This window comes from Mus pahari, chromosome 5 (genome assembly GCF_900095145.1).
Source record: "Mus pahari chromosome 5, PAHARI_EIJ_v1.1, whole genome shotgun sequence".
Lineage (NCBI taxonomy): Eukaryota > Metazoa > Chordata > Mammalia > Rodentia > Muridae > Mus > Mus pahari.
Window position 1 is genome coordinate 133,593,050 of NC_034594.1, and position 15,621 is coordinate 133,608,670.

The 15,621-nt window shown below is 36.5% G+C and overlaps 1 protein-coding gene across 2 annotated transcripts in view; it reads right to left on the reverse strand.

Annotated features, from left to right (window-relative positions):
• Positions 1-15,621, reverse strand: part of Rabgap1l (RAB GTPase activating protein 1 like) — a 548,268-nt gene that overhangs the window by 477,088 nt on the left and 55,559 nt on the right. For both annotated transcript variants that reach the window (XM_021197282.2, XM_021197283.1), the window contains exons 2-5: positions 14,761-14,940; positions 12,863-13,055; positions 6,539-6,749; positions 4,492-4,666 (exon numbers count right to left, since the gene is read on the reverse strand). In XM_021197282.2, coding sequence (XP_021052941.1) covers positions 4,492-4,666; positions 6,539-6,749; positions 12,863-13,055; positions 14,761-14,898 — 717 coding nt within the window. In that variant the 5' untranslated portion in view covers positions 14,899-14,940. The remainder of the gene's footprint in view (positions 1-4,491; positions 4,667-6,538; positions 6,750-12,862; positions 13,056-14,760; positions 14,941-15,621) is intronic.

The following is a 15,621-nucleotide window of genomic DNA, read 5'->3' on the forward strand; positions in this document are numbered from 1 at the left end:
AGTTGGACATGGTGGTTCAAACTTATAAATCCTAAACTCAGGAGACTATAGGTACATGCATACCTTCATACACACACAGACACAAATAAATACTTACAGGTGCACATAATACACACATACACATATACACACAAATGAGGGGTGAGGGGAACTTTGTTGCAGGATATTTATGTTCACATTATGAATCCCAAGATTGTGTTTCTGTTGTGGTGTGGCTCAGTCCTTAGCACATACCTTTAATCCCTCTGGCTGGAATACAGGCATGCCTTTAGTATATAACTTTAATCTCAAACAATGAAGATAAAGTTAGTTTGTAGAAGGAAGCACCCTGTTTGAAAGTGATGTCTAATTGAGTGGTAAACAAACTGACGAATCAGAGAAAGATGTGACAGAATATGTTCAACTCTAAGGGGAAGAGGGGGTTTGGAAAGGAAGATATTTAAGAGAGCAATGCAGGCAGAGAGAAGGAAGAAGGCAGCTTTTAAAGGGACGGTTGTACAGAGACAAGCTGCAGAGAGCAAACAATCTAGACACATGTGAAGACAGAACAAGCCAGAAAATGAGAAGAAGACAGAAGGTCAGAACATACTGCCAGAGTTAGTTTGAGGCCAAGCAGTGCAATTCAGAGAAGCTAAGAGAAGCCAGTTTGAGTCAATCAGCTAGGAGAGGAGTTTGAGCCAGAACAGTTGAGTCAGACTGGCCACCCAGAGTTCAGCAAGAACTAGGAAGGGGTGAGCTTATTCAGCAGTGAGACTCAGAGCTGCAAAGATTCGGCCTAGATTAGATTGTACAGGGGCTAGAAGCTTCCAGGATGAGGCCTAGGTCAACAGAGCAAAGCAGTAAGCCTAGGAGACAACTGAAATAGGAAAAAAGTTACTTTTACAGATCTTAGTATAGCCTAAATTCCTTAAAGTATTCTTTTAAAGCTACGTGTATCACATCCACAAAGACGCAAGAAATATGATTATCTCTTTATCTTTCTTTACTGTTTTGTCTGCAATACCTAAACAGAAGACTTACATCATTCTCCCTGTACAAAGATTACAGACATTAAGATACATTTGGTTGGACTGTCCAACTACTTTGCAATATATTACAAAGACCCAGTCCAATAGGGTTACAGAAGTTTTCCAATTCAAAAAGCCAAATGTATCCAGTTATCACAGTGTCCAAGAGAGTCATCACACACACTGGCTGGGCTTCCCCTCTCCCACTGTCAGTCTGCTGCCTGAAGAGATCAATTCACGGTGAAATAAGAGCATCATGGGCCATCTGGTGGTAGCCATACTGTTACTGCTTGAGAAAACGTCTTCTTGCCTTTAGTAGAAAAATCTTCCAGTACCATCCAGGGACTCTACGAAGAAAAATTAATTAATGGCATTGATACATAATGTACATAAATGACAAGAATGTCTGTCCTTTAGTCCCTAAGCTACTTGTGCCCACCAAGAAGGTATCCCTTCACCACAAAGCAGGAAAACTCCTGGGATACAAAATAACCAGATGACCAGTAAATGTAACTAAACTATTTCAGATTAACTCAATGTATAATTATAGTATATTTTTGATGAGGTGAGGAAGATATTGACAGATGCTGAAAAGACTACATAGTATGTTTGAGTAAACCACAAACATAACTGAAATGTAAGCTATGCAGTTAATAAGCCCACTTACAAAAAAATGAAAAACAAAAGCTTAAATTTATTTTTTATAATTTTTTAAAATTTGATCTTTACATTATGTGTCAGTGTGTCTTTCTGCCTGTCTGTTGTCCCTCTCCCTTCCCCCCAACCTGTGTGTGTGTGTGTGTGTGTGTGTGTGTGTGTGTGTGTGTGTGTGTGTGTGTTTTGTACATATGGGTAGAGGGCAGATACCTTAAGTCCACCTTGTAGGTGCCAGGGATCAAATTGAAGGTGTTAGCTTAGTGGTGAACACCATTATCCACCAAGCTATCTCACTGGCCCCTACTTTTTACAATATTTAAACAAGTTGTTGCTAAAAATATATAGTATATAGTTTTCGGCGCTAAAGAATTCAATTTGAAGCCCATCTCTATTGTCAATTTTTTTTTCTTGAGTCAAATAAAAGGAAAGCACACAAACTATCATCTAAACCAGAACATTTCTAAAATAAATGTAAGGGAATTAATAATATAAGACAACAGGCACAAGTTAAGGTTGTTCCAGCAAAACAGAAACATAGGTCAGTTGTCTAAACAAATCCTATCCATACCATGGGATGTTATTAGGATCAAACAGAAGTTCCATATAGTGTCTGACATAAACTCTATATATACTGGGTTACTCAACATTTAGGAATGTTCCCTCTTTAATAAGGTTTAATGGCCATGCCGTGTACCTCCTTTTTCAAACAATATATTCTGACCAATGGTGACTGACAATAAAACACTCTAAAACACGTATTGTTTTTTTAAATGTATGGGGCTGGAGAGATGGCTTAGTGGTTAAAAGCACTGACTGCTCTTCCAGAGGTCCTGAGTTCAATTCCTAGCATCCAACCACATAATGGCTCACAACCATCTGTAATGGGGATCGGATGCCCTCTTCTGGTGTGTCTAAAGACAGCTACAGTGTACTCACATATACCCAGCAATACACTGTCTAAAAATGTCATAACAGTAGTACCTCCAAAATTATGTCAAGAATTTTCCATTTTCCCCCCCCTTTGTTCACCCAGTGTTAAAAGCACTTAAACAATAATAATTCATAAATAAATAGATTCTGTAATTTCAAAGGAAAGGTGCATACCATCAGTTACAGAAATGCTTGCAGCAAGGCTCCTTTCTGTTTTTTCCTAGGGCAGCAAATCCATCTCACAGCAGCAGGTTCTTGAGTTCTTCAGAGTTCTCCTTACTATTCAGCTCCAGTGATCGGGTAACCATACAGGTATATTAAGTGACAGCTGTCAACATGAAGTGCCAGGGCTCTACCAATTTGTTTCCCCATGTCTGCAGTGAAGTACGTTAAGGACCAGAAATAGCCCTACGTTCACAAAAACCCATGCACTGTTTCAACATGCTTCCATTCATGACTACCACACACCAAGTACACTGACAGCACACGTGGACCCATTCATTCTTACCAATGACAGCTTTTCAGAAAGAAGTCAGTATACAGTTCAGGTTGATACACTGGCTTTATCTGAAAAATTAATACAACTTGAAGTCTGTGCAGAAAATTTCTATAGTTACAGTATAAATTATGTGTTGTCAAACATGTTCATTTTAGGGCAAAGCAAAATAATAGCCAGAGCAAAGAAATAGCATGCTAATCATACTTGATATTAAACTCACAAAGATCTACATTTCAATGAACGATCTCATGTTGTGGTCATAAAAAACATCTATAATTAAAACTATGTGTTTATCCTGCATGGTAAATAAAGACTAGAATGGTCCAAAGCAAGCATACCTGAAAATTTGCCCATACAAACCCATTTTTCTTTGTTTGTTTTCTGTTTGGTTGGTTGATCTTGGAGGGTGTGTGTGTGTGTGTGTGTGTGTGTGTGTGTGTGTGTGTGTGTATGTGTGTGTGTGTGTGTGTGTGTGTGTGTGTGTGTGTGTGTGTGTGTGTGTGTGTGTGTGTGTGTGTGTGTGTGTATGTGTGTGTGTCTGTGTTCTGTGTTGTGTTGTGTTGTGTTTTAAGACAGGGTTTCTCTGTGTAGCCCAAGCTGTCCTAGAACTCGCTCTGTAAGACCAGGCTGGCCTCAAGCTCAGAGATCCATCTGCCTCTGCCTCCTGAGTACAAACTTCCTTTACAAAGCCTTTGAAATGGCCTCAAGTACTAAATTAATATAATTTGAGGGGGGACAAATCAATAAACTCAGAAAAGAGAGTATGTTCAAGCATTTGATTCTGAACTATTACTCCAATGAAAGAATAAACCACTAGTTAATAATAATTGCTAAGAATATACTTACATCTTCAAAGGATTCCAAGTTCCCTAACTCTGTGTGAACATTTATATCTTAAGCTGATCCAACTTAAGAATGAACTCAAAGCTTAAAGTGATAAAAAGTATCACCAGTGAAATCAACAGACCTAAGAAACACTGTGTGTATGATACACAAATGACAGCATTAAACAACTATCAAGCCCAGCAAAGAATCAGGGAGTACTAGAGGCATCTTTAAAAACCACTTGAACTACTAAACTTAAGTAAAATAATAACAGGCACAAAAATAATCATCGTTTCAGAGCCTAAACAAATAGTACAGCAACCATAGTGTAGAAGGACAATTTACCAAATGGTATTTTCTCTTACACCTCTTGTACCTACAATATCATGTTCATACACAATATATCAGACTTATTTAGTGTTCTATATTCAATTCCATGCTATTGCAAATATTAACATGGTCTCTAAAGTCTCCAAGTTTACACATTGTCTTTCTATGAGAGGGAAATCAAGAGTTCAAAAATATTATCCTAATTCAATCCTGTAGAAAATTGCTACACTGTATGATACTTACTGCCTCTTTAATTTCACAGGAGAAAACATGTATCTGAAATTCTTCTGAACCATGAGAACTCTCTGTAAATGCAAAGCAATTGCTCTCAGTTGTCCCATCATGCCCACGTGCACAGAACAGTACTTTATAAATTGGAAAAGATGCTATCTCCACATTGCTTGACTGGTCTATGATTCTGCAGTAATAAAAAAAGACATAAAATATCAACTATCAAGGAACAAATCATGCAAATATATGATGAAATAATGTAACTACCTTCAAATCACAAAACAGTTATTAATACAAGTAAACAAATTATTTTGTTATGAAAAATCTTACATATACATATATATATACATGCACTATATACATAAAATCATTTTACCTTAACAATTTCTTCATTCTTGTATTTCCTAGGAGCCAACTAACATGCTATTCAAAGTCAACTATATATATATATATATATATATATATATATATATATATATATATATATATTTCATTCCAACAATTTTGATCTTGTGTAAAAAGCAATATCAGTATGGGGGGCTGGGGAAAGACATCAAAGTAAGAGTAAGATTGTTGAGAAAAAATTGCTTCAGTGGAAGAGAGGATGGGCTAGACAAGCATGACAAGGACAGGTGAAAATGCCTATATATATATATATATATATATATATATATATATATATATATATATCCATCAAATTGTCAAAGATTTTTTTTCTTGTTTTTTGTTTGACTAGTTTGTTTGTTTTTTGAGATAAGATCTATTAGGTAGTAATTGCTGCCCTAAAACTCATTTTGTAGACCAGGCTGTCCTAAAACTCAGAGATACAAACTGTCTCTGCCGGAGATGAGAGCTACTACCACACCCCACACCCAGAAAAGAATTTTTTTTTTAAGAAGCATTTTTCAGATCACTGGAAATAAAGACATGTGATTAGAAAAAGAGAGAGAAAATGAGCAGCACTGACCACTCCTAGAAAGTCCATTTCTTTCTCATTCCTTTCTTTTTCCATGTGTGTCAGCGAGTATTTGTTATGTGGGGGTCTGTACTTGTAGATGTTTGTGTGTGCAAGTGTAAATGCACGTTCATGTACGTGTACATGGAGAGGTTAGAGGTCAATCTCAGTTACCAATCCTTAAGAGCATTCCATCTTGTTTTCTTTATTGTTTTGATTTTCCCACCTGGAGTGGCAGCCAGCAAGCCCCATCAATCCTGTCTGATTCTGTCCCTCACCGCTGGGGTCACAGGCATGTAGACACACTGGAATTTTTTTTCTAGTGGTAGTGACCCAAACTCGGGTCCTGTTTTGTACAATAAGAGTTCTTGCTCACCTTGTTGTTTGAGACAAAGTGTCTCACTGGGATGTGTGGTTGGAACTGTGGCAAACAGCACCCAGGGATCTGCCTGTCTCTGCCTCTCATTTTGAAGGTTTGGGAAACAAAGGAAAGTGCTTGCATTACAAGTTAGAGGATCACAGTAAGACCTCCAGAACCCACAGGAAAGAAAAGAATCTGGGTGTGGTAGCCTGTGCTTGCAATACCAGTGTTAGGGAGGTCAACAGGTAGCTCCTCAAACCCTCACAAGTAGGTCAGCAAGCCAGCCTAGCAAATGTGGCAAATTCCAGGCCAGTAAGGGACTTTGACTCAAATTTTTTTTAATTTAAATTTTTAAAAGGTAGACAGCACATAAAGAATGCCACTAGTGGATGTCCTCTGCCTCCAAACATCTATGTGTTCTCACACACATTCCACACAAATCATATTTCAACACAATGTGTTCCTAAGACACTAAGGACATCTTTATCAAAACTTTGTAAATTTGCACTGCAATTGGTTAGTACTTTGTACTTAACTTATTATCCTACTAGTTTTGAAAATACCTTCTCCAAACAAGAACAATTTCTAAGCCTAAATGTAATTTTTAATTTGTATTGTAAGTCTAGAGAGTATAAATGAACTCATAGTTGAGACCTACATCTGATTTATGAAACCCCATACAGAATGTATGATTAACTCAGAATAGTTAATCACAAATTAAGAAAAAAAAAGTTAAGACTTACCTCACAGATCCTTCTGGAACGTTGGGCACATACAGAGTAACAGCAAAGGGATACTGACTGGAGGCTCTCATGGTGGCCATGGCCCGTAAAGCCTCCACTTCACTGCGTGGGGAAGAAACCTTCATACATCCTAAGTATGTCAACTTGTTAAAGAGAACACTATCTTCTTCAGGAAATCTGCTTGGAGAAGATGGTCTGGGTGTGGAAATTTCTGAAGAAAAAAAAAGAAAGAAAGAAAGAAAGAAAGAAAGAAAGAAAGAAAGAAAGAAAGAAAGAAAGAAAGAAAGAAAGAAAGAAAGAAAGAAAGAAAGAAAACAATCAAGTCACTAGTACACATTCCATAAACACAAGGGTCACTTATTCGTTTCCCTTACTGCTGGCTCACTAGCTTGTGTGAACTACTAAGTGTTCTAATGAAATTGGTTTTCTTTCAATTAATTTTATGATTGTTTCACCCAATTTTACCACTCTGTATAATGAATGAACACTTTGGGGGAATACATACATAATTCAATTTACAACATTTTTTAAAAGCTCATTACTGTTACAGAATATCTAAAAATGTATTTTTAAAACTATAAATCACTTACATCATTAACTGTATTTAATATAATATAGGTAAATATCAAGATTTAAATTATTTTAGTATTATTATTACATGCATATATGTTGTTATGCATTTCAGTCAGCTTAGTAAGAAATATGAAGCAATAAGCAAGGTCCAGGAATAAAAGCATACATTGGTGAGTAGCAGACATTATGCATAGGGAAGCTTACTGACATTTATGTTACTAGGTTTCTAAAAATGAGGAAAGGACTTTTTATACACATATAAATAAATTAATTAATGGTGAAAATGAATATAAATATTCTTTAAATTTGTGTAACAAAAGATTCATAACTATAGATTATAAAAACAAAACAACAGTAGATATAAACAATAAAGTTAGTAAGCAAATCCTTTAAATTATTACAAATAACTTAACAAATTTAACAAAGTAAGTAGAAAAAGAAAAGAAAACAAATAACTAAAAAATTCTAAATCTGAGTAAAGTTGGATCTAAAAATGAAATATTCTCTTGAAGGTTATTGAACAGGATTTTTTTCTGCAAAAGAAAAACCATTACAGAAAGTTCCTTCAACTTAAGGAAAATAAAATAAGACATGAAAGCCCCCAAGAAGGACTCTGCTCAGGCTCAAGAGAATACACAAATGTTGAACGCTTTGATAAATAAGTTCCAAGAACACTAGAGAATTTAATGTGTGGAAGAAAGAGGGTTATAACTGCCAAGGGAACAATAAATGGTTGAAAATTTCCCAGACTTGGTTAAATATAGGAATGTCCATGTTCAAGAATCTCAATGATTCTTTTAAAAGTATAACCTCAAAGAAAACTATACCCAGGAATCAAACCGCTGACCTAATTATACAGGCTTATTATCCCAGCTATTTAGGAAGGAAGAAGCAAGAGGATCACAAGTTCAAGGCCTTTCTGGGCTACAGAGCAAGTCAAAGTCAGGATGAGCAACACAGTCTGGACTGGAGAGTCACAGTCTCAAACTATCAAAGGAAAGGAAAGCTGAGCATGTGGGCCAGTGTTGTCTAGCATCATGCAAAGTGCTGAATTCAGTTCCCAGCTACTGTAAGAGAAAACGGAGGCAAGGAGGTAGACTACAGAAACTCTCTCCTCTGAAACTGTACAGGGGTTGAAGAAATGGCTCAAAGGTTAAAAGAGTGTTTGCTGCTCTTCTAAAGGACCTGAATTTTGGTCCTACCAACCATGGTGAGTGACCTACAACCACCTCTAACCTTAGCTCTAGGGAATCCAATTCCCTCTGCTGGTTCTGGGCAGCACCTGCACACACTTGTGTAAATTCACAAACATAAACATACAGTGAAACAAAAATAAATGAAATAAAAATAAATTTTAAAAATAAAAAAGAAACTATAGAAATAAGAAGGCAGTGAACATTTTTCATAAGCTCAAAGACCAACAAACTAAAACTATCCACCAGCAATTAAAGTAAAACAAAACCATTTCTTTAAAAAGAAAGCTGAAAACTCGAAACCAACTCAGAAAGAAAGGCTATCACAAGCATGTCACCCTGAAGAAAATAGTATCATAGCACAGTCTACAGTATAAGAAGTGAACAATAACAGAAACAAAAAATATGATAAAATTCTGCCAGGCAGTGATGGTGCATGCCTTTAACCTGAGCACTCAGGAGGCAGAGGCATGAGGATCACTGAGTTCGAGGCCAGCCTGCTCTACAGAGCAAATTCCAAGACAGCCAGGGCTACACAGAGAAACCCTGTCTCAAAAAAAAACTAAAAAGTAAATAAATAAACGCATTTCCTTTACAAATCCTTTAAAATACATATATTACATTGTCTCCTGGGCTTTTCAATGTATGTATGTATAGTCCATAATCAACATAACAAAAAAGGAATTGAAAGGAACTCAGTATCTTTGCAGTGCTTCCAAATTCACCTGAAGTGGTTAAAAGACAATGATCTCTAAATAGGTGTACATTCAATACGACATAACTGGTCAAGAAATTCCATAAGTTCTCCTCCATTGAACCACAATTCTTATGATTTCATTCTTGATTACATTACAAAATAATTCTTTTCCCTTCCAAGTATGACTTTTCCTAGCTGACCACAGAGGGCAGGGGAGGCTATTCTGTGGTATTTTCTTCTTAAATGTTTGGGTTTTTCCTTTCTTCCTTTCATTCATGTTATGCAAGTGTTCTGTCACTCAAATCCATATTTTCACTTGCAAATATTGAATCTTTAGGAGAAACTTTATTGTATGAAGAATCAGGGGTCTGATTTTATTTTATTCCATTATGAGCAACAATTGCCCTGATGCCATCTATTGAATCTCCATATTCCTCCATGGAACTGAAGCTAATTCTGTCATTTTCTTTCTCTCTAATCATCTGTTTCTTTTTCCAGTCATATCACAGTGCCACAGCAATGGATACCACCTTCCTACACGTTCTTGATTAGATGCACATAAAACATGAGAATGCAATGTAAAATTTTGATAGGTATCATTACTTTTGTTAAATACATTTCCTTCTATTCAGAGTCTGACAAGTTCCTCTCTCTCTCTCCTTCTTTCTTCTCTCTCCTCCCTCTCTCTCCTCCCTCTCTCTCTCTCTCTATCTGCATGTGTGTGTGTGTGTGTGTGTGTGCACGTATATGACAGACCTTGATTATTTTACTATGTACCCAATGATAGAATCTCTTAATTGTAACACACGGTGAATCACTACTATGCATTTTAATGTTGGATAACCTGTAACACATCTTTTAACTACTTTGTGGGTTCCTATTTCTGCCACCCTTTTCCACCCTTACCCCGTCTAAGCTCTCAACACTAGGTAAGAAAGAAAGAAGGCTAGAGGGGAAAGGGGGCATCTATATCATTAGACTACTTCCTGCTGTTAGGGGTGTGGAGTAACTTGAAGCAATTTTGATCTTAGTCATCAAGAAATCTCTAACCAGCAGTCAGCAACAGCAACAACCAGAAAGCAGCAACAGCAATAGCAACAGCAACAGCAGGAGCAGCAGCTGCCACACCCCTCTCGGGGCTCATGGATTTATACCAGAGTCCCCAGAATTCCAAATGTAAAGGGCCCTGCCAGAGCATTAGACAGATCATAGTCAGCCACTGTGGACACTCTGAAGCAGCCCCATATCCCACACCTGGGATTAAAACAAAAACATATTTCCATAACATTTCAATTTTTTTAAAGAAACCAAAAATCTCACTACAATCATCTTTGCCACATTAAGCATTTTGATTACATTCCTTACACATAGTCTATCATACTCTGCTATTTTATAGTTTGCTCAATACCCAAATTTATCTTAAGCCAATATTAAAAATTAAAATATTAAAGCCCTAATTCAGTCTAGATAACCCAACCTCATTAGGGTAATTTATTGAAAAGTCTGACTATAAAACAAACCTCTACTGATCAATCAATTCACATCATTCCCCTGATGAATTGGTCAAATCAGAGTAAAACACTAAACTTCTGTTCAATCAGTAAAAGAATCATTTCTGTCTCTATGAACACATGATCATCCACCCTTACCCACCATTTACTGCTGGCAGGCGCTGTGTGACCACAGGGCAAGCTAGTTGCAGAGAACAATGACATGGAGAAAACCAGAACCAAGACCAAATTACTTCACAATGATTTAAGACACCTGAAGTAAAACTCCATTTGCTCTGGTGGCTATACTTAATTAACAATTTGACTGCATCTAAAATCAATTTATACTCACGCTGTTGACACTCACGGGTGATTTTCTTAATAAGATTATTTAAGGTAGAAGTCCCATTGTAATATCCAAAATAAATTCAAGACCACCCAGTACCTTCCCCCTTCAAAAAGGACTTTCCAAACTGTACTTAGCAGGTCAAGTGCAGAGCCAGATAAGGAAGCTGGCTGACTAAACAAATGTAAAAAAAAGGTTCAGCAGTCAAAATGATTAAGCCTGCAGCTACCAAAACAGTATTAGCTGTTCTCAGAGAAATAATCATAACAAGACTAGCAATTCTCCTGCCCGCCCCCCGCCCCCTGCCCCACGCTGAATTATGACAAAGACCACAAACCACCCTGACCTTGTTGTGAGAATTCCCTTGACGTTAATAGCTGTGACGTTAATAGCTGATCCATAAGTTCAAAATGTACTATTACTTTGCTGACCAAATCATAATAACCCACCATGGGGCAAGCAAAGTGAGTCACTAGGCCAAAGAGTTACTAAGTCACTATACAAACCAACCAATGCCTGAAAGGGTTACTTGCTACACCAATGAGAACCCTGTTGCTCAAATCTTCCCCTTAGAAAGATATAAAAAGTGTGTTCTTTCTTTGTTCTGGGTCTCTCCTGTGGTCTGCATGCTGAGAGGGGAGTCCCCAACATGTTGGATCAATAAAAATCCTCATGTGTTTTGCAGCGATGGCGGTGGTCTCTGCCTTGTGACTAAGGGTCTTTTGATGAACTCTAATACCATCCTAAATCTAGATGGCACCTTGTGGTGGCCACACCAATAGAAGGACAAAGAAGAAGGAAACTGCTTGTCCACACTCTTGCTGGCAAGTGCATCTACCCTGTTGCTGCAGCACTTCTTCACCAGTATGAGAACCAACTTCTTCAGAATTCTGGTGAAGACTAAAGACCAACAGTTCTCCAGGAAATTTCTACAGCTCCAGCTTCAGACTGGAACTGCTGAGACAATCAGCCTCATGTACTAAACAACTATCAGATCCCCAGCCTTTCTAGCATGAAACAGCCATTGTTTAACTGCTTGAATTGCACCCTGTGAGCCATCTAATAAATTCCTCTTGAATATAAATAATATTAAATATAATTGCATTTATTTAATAAAATAAGAATAAATAATTAAGTATAAAGATAATTAAACAAATATTAAATATAATTGACATTCATTCTATCAGGTATGTCCTTTAGAAACACCTAATACATACTAAAAACCATCTTTACTCACAAACAGGTTATCGGAGTATTATTTACCCTCATATGTTGCTGTGTTTTTGTAAGATATACTGATGGAACTAATATGCTATTTTGGTTGGAATTTTTGACAATTATAATTTAAAATAAGGAGAGATAAACTGTGCAAAAAAGCACATGATATAAAAGATCTGTTATACTACTCTTTGATTACCAAGAATTTTTAACTTGTTCAACAAGTACTAAGGACATATTATGAGCAAAATAACAGAGGTAATGAGGTAATATGAGTGTTCAAACATAGAGTTCTCATTCTAGGTAGAATAAGAACCATAGAAACCTCCAACCAGAACTGAAAGCATGGTGGCCCTGATCTAAATGAAACAAAACTAAGGGGTGGGGGACGGGGGTATGGAAAGTGTTGCAAGGCTGGCCTAAAATTTGTCATTCTCCTGCCTCTGTCTCCTGAGTGCTCTTTAAGACCAGTCTGAATGGCACTGTCTCAAGAAAGGGAAAAAAGTTAAATATTGGGCTAGAGGACTGGATCATCAGTTAACAGCACTTGCAATACAATCCTTAGGACTGGAACTCAGATCCCAGCACCCGCTGCCAACTTGACATTGTACAAACACTAAGTAGCTCCAAGGGACCTTTGTGAACACATGGGTATGTGGAATATGCATACAATGACACAGGCACACATATACGCACAAATCTTTTTTCAAGATTAAAGAAAATGTTAAACTAAAAATTTTCTAACTTTGACCTTAAATGTTATTTTAGTCCATTCCCCTTATGATCTTTAAGTATCCAGTACATTACCTGTATTAGATGGATCCAAAATTAACTGGAGAGGTGGCTTATTTGTTTGGCTGGCTGGCACATCTCCAAAGGAACAGTCTGAAATCTCACTGGATCCTTGGCAATCAGCAGGTAGACTGCTTTGTCCTTTCTCAGAATCTCTCAAAATCTCTTCCATGGCTTTTTCCAACTGCTCATCACCATTGGAAGCTATCTAAAGGCAGAGCAAGACAATTCTTCTTCAATTTCTTAATTATGAGGCTTAATTTATTAAAAAATATTTCATTTTTAAAAATTAAAATCTAAATATTCAGGCTAGAGAGATGGCTCAGTGGTTAATTCCAGGGGTCCTGAGTTCAATTCCCAGCAACCACATGGTGGCTCACAACCATCTGTAATGGGATCTGATGCCCTCTTCTGGTGTAGCTGAGGACAGTGATGGCGTACTCACATACATAAAATAAATAAAACCTTTAAAAAAAAACTAAATATTTAAATATACAGTCAGTAAATACTGAGAATTTGTACAGTAATCCTAATTTCACATTCCCATAACACATTAAGATCCTGAATGATAAAATCTACTAAATAAAAGAGGAGTTCATTTCACAAAAGGATTCTTCATAAAATATTGCAAAGGCTTTCAAACTACATTTGATGCAAGACCAGTGAGAAGGCTCAGTAAAAGTGCTCACTGCCAAACTCAACTACCTGAATTCAATCTCAAGATCACTTGTGGTCAAAGGAGAAAACAATCCAGAAAACTGTCCATAGACCTCCACACAACAAACTGTATCACACACATACTACACACACACATACTACATACACACACACACACACACACACACACACACAAAATCAGACCATTTGAATTTTATGTGTTTTGAGAGGAAAATGGATAAGATATGGCACATTGTAAATAAAACTTAAACAATAGTATTTCTTAGCATCTATACACATATTTTCAATTTCTTTATAAACCCATTAGCTCCAAGATTATTACTAATTTTCTTAGAAGTTATATTTTTTCTGAAAATTAAATGGGGCACAAGCCTAAGAAAATAAATGGTATCTTAAACAAAATAATGCAATACAATTGTCAAAAATAAGGCACTGAGACCATTTGAATAGAATTATGTACTAGACATAATACAAGCACTTAATAACCTCCTTTAAAGTGTATTTCTGACTCAATGATATATTTTGATGCCATACTTAATAGCCATGTATAAAACAGTACTTTATTATTATTTCCATTCCTATTTACAAAAAAGAGTTACCAATTTCCATGCACATATAACAGGTTTGCTTGCTTTCTATTCTTTGACTTAGGAAAAGCAACCCAAAATGTATGAGAGAAATTTAAAAATTATCCAAATGAAATTAACTTCAAAAAATATAAGATATACACTTTTAAACTAATTAGTCAACTGTTAACCTGTCTACCAGACTCTTACCACATGATTTAAAGCAAAAAAAAAAAAAAATGTATAACAGAAAGATCTTTCAGTTAAAACCCAGAAGTAAAAGAAACAAAAGCAATCAAATAAATTTATGTAAGAATTAATCAAATTAATCAGTAAGTTTAATTCACATATTACTTTTTTCTCTATTTCCCATCTATTTCTTCCTCCAAGAATTTATCAGAAGGTAAATAACCAAAAGATAATTGAGGGAAAACAAAAAACAAAAAAAATCAAGCCAAATAATTAGCCTCTGGATGAAGAAAACATTAACAATTTTTATTATTACAAGGTCATCGGAAAGAATCAACCAAACACCGACTTTTATTATCCAGGTCAGTCCTTTAAGAAATCCATCACTGCTTATCCCCAAATGAGCTCCAAATAGTTGAAAAGGAGAAAGAAATGAATGAAGACAGTGCCACACTAGAAAAAAAGAAGAAGCAACAATACCTTCAGCTGTGGCTTCCCATCATCCTTTATAGAAGTGTCGTCTGTGTGCTGCGAAACCAAAACAAATTCTTCACTGTTCAGCGTGGCCACAGAATCAGATGACCCACTAACCTTCTGGAACGAAGCTCTGACTTCCATTTCAGTCCTGCAAACCTCTCTGCCCACATCCACCTGGCACAACTAAAGAGTAACAAAAGAAAAAGTAGAACCTGATTAAAAACAAACTAAAAATAAACTAAGAAATCTTTTTTAAATGGTTCATATGAAAAAGAATCCAGGCAAGCAAATTATCTCCAAATAATGGAAGGCTGTCTTCTTGGACAAGGCCACACAAGAAATGCACTCTCTCTGCTCCTAACTTTCAGATTAACAGAATACTGTTACCTGAAAAACATAACCCAGCTGTACCTCAACCAAACAAATTTACCTCGACTTAACTCTCTATTTTGTTAAGAAATACTACAAGTTTTGTTTGTTTCAATATAGAGAGGAGGAAAAATAAATGTATGACTAGAAACAAATGAACACACACATACACAGGACAGAGAGGGGCGAAGGGAGAAGGAAAAGGAGAATGAAAGGGGGAGGGGGAGGAGAGGGAGGGAGAGAGATCCCTGTAGTTTGAGCTTCTCAGCCTCCCAGGTTTAAGACAGGAAAAGCCTTTGAGCCCAGAAGTTTAACAAGGGAAAAAAAAAAACATAGTAAAACCCTGTCCAATAAAATGTATTCAATTTTAAAAAAAGGTATTCAATAGAATTGAAGATCCAGAAATGAACCCACACACCTATGGTCACTTGATCTTTGACAAGGGAGCTAAAACCATCCAGTGGAAAAAAGACAGCATTTTCAACAAATGGTGCT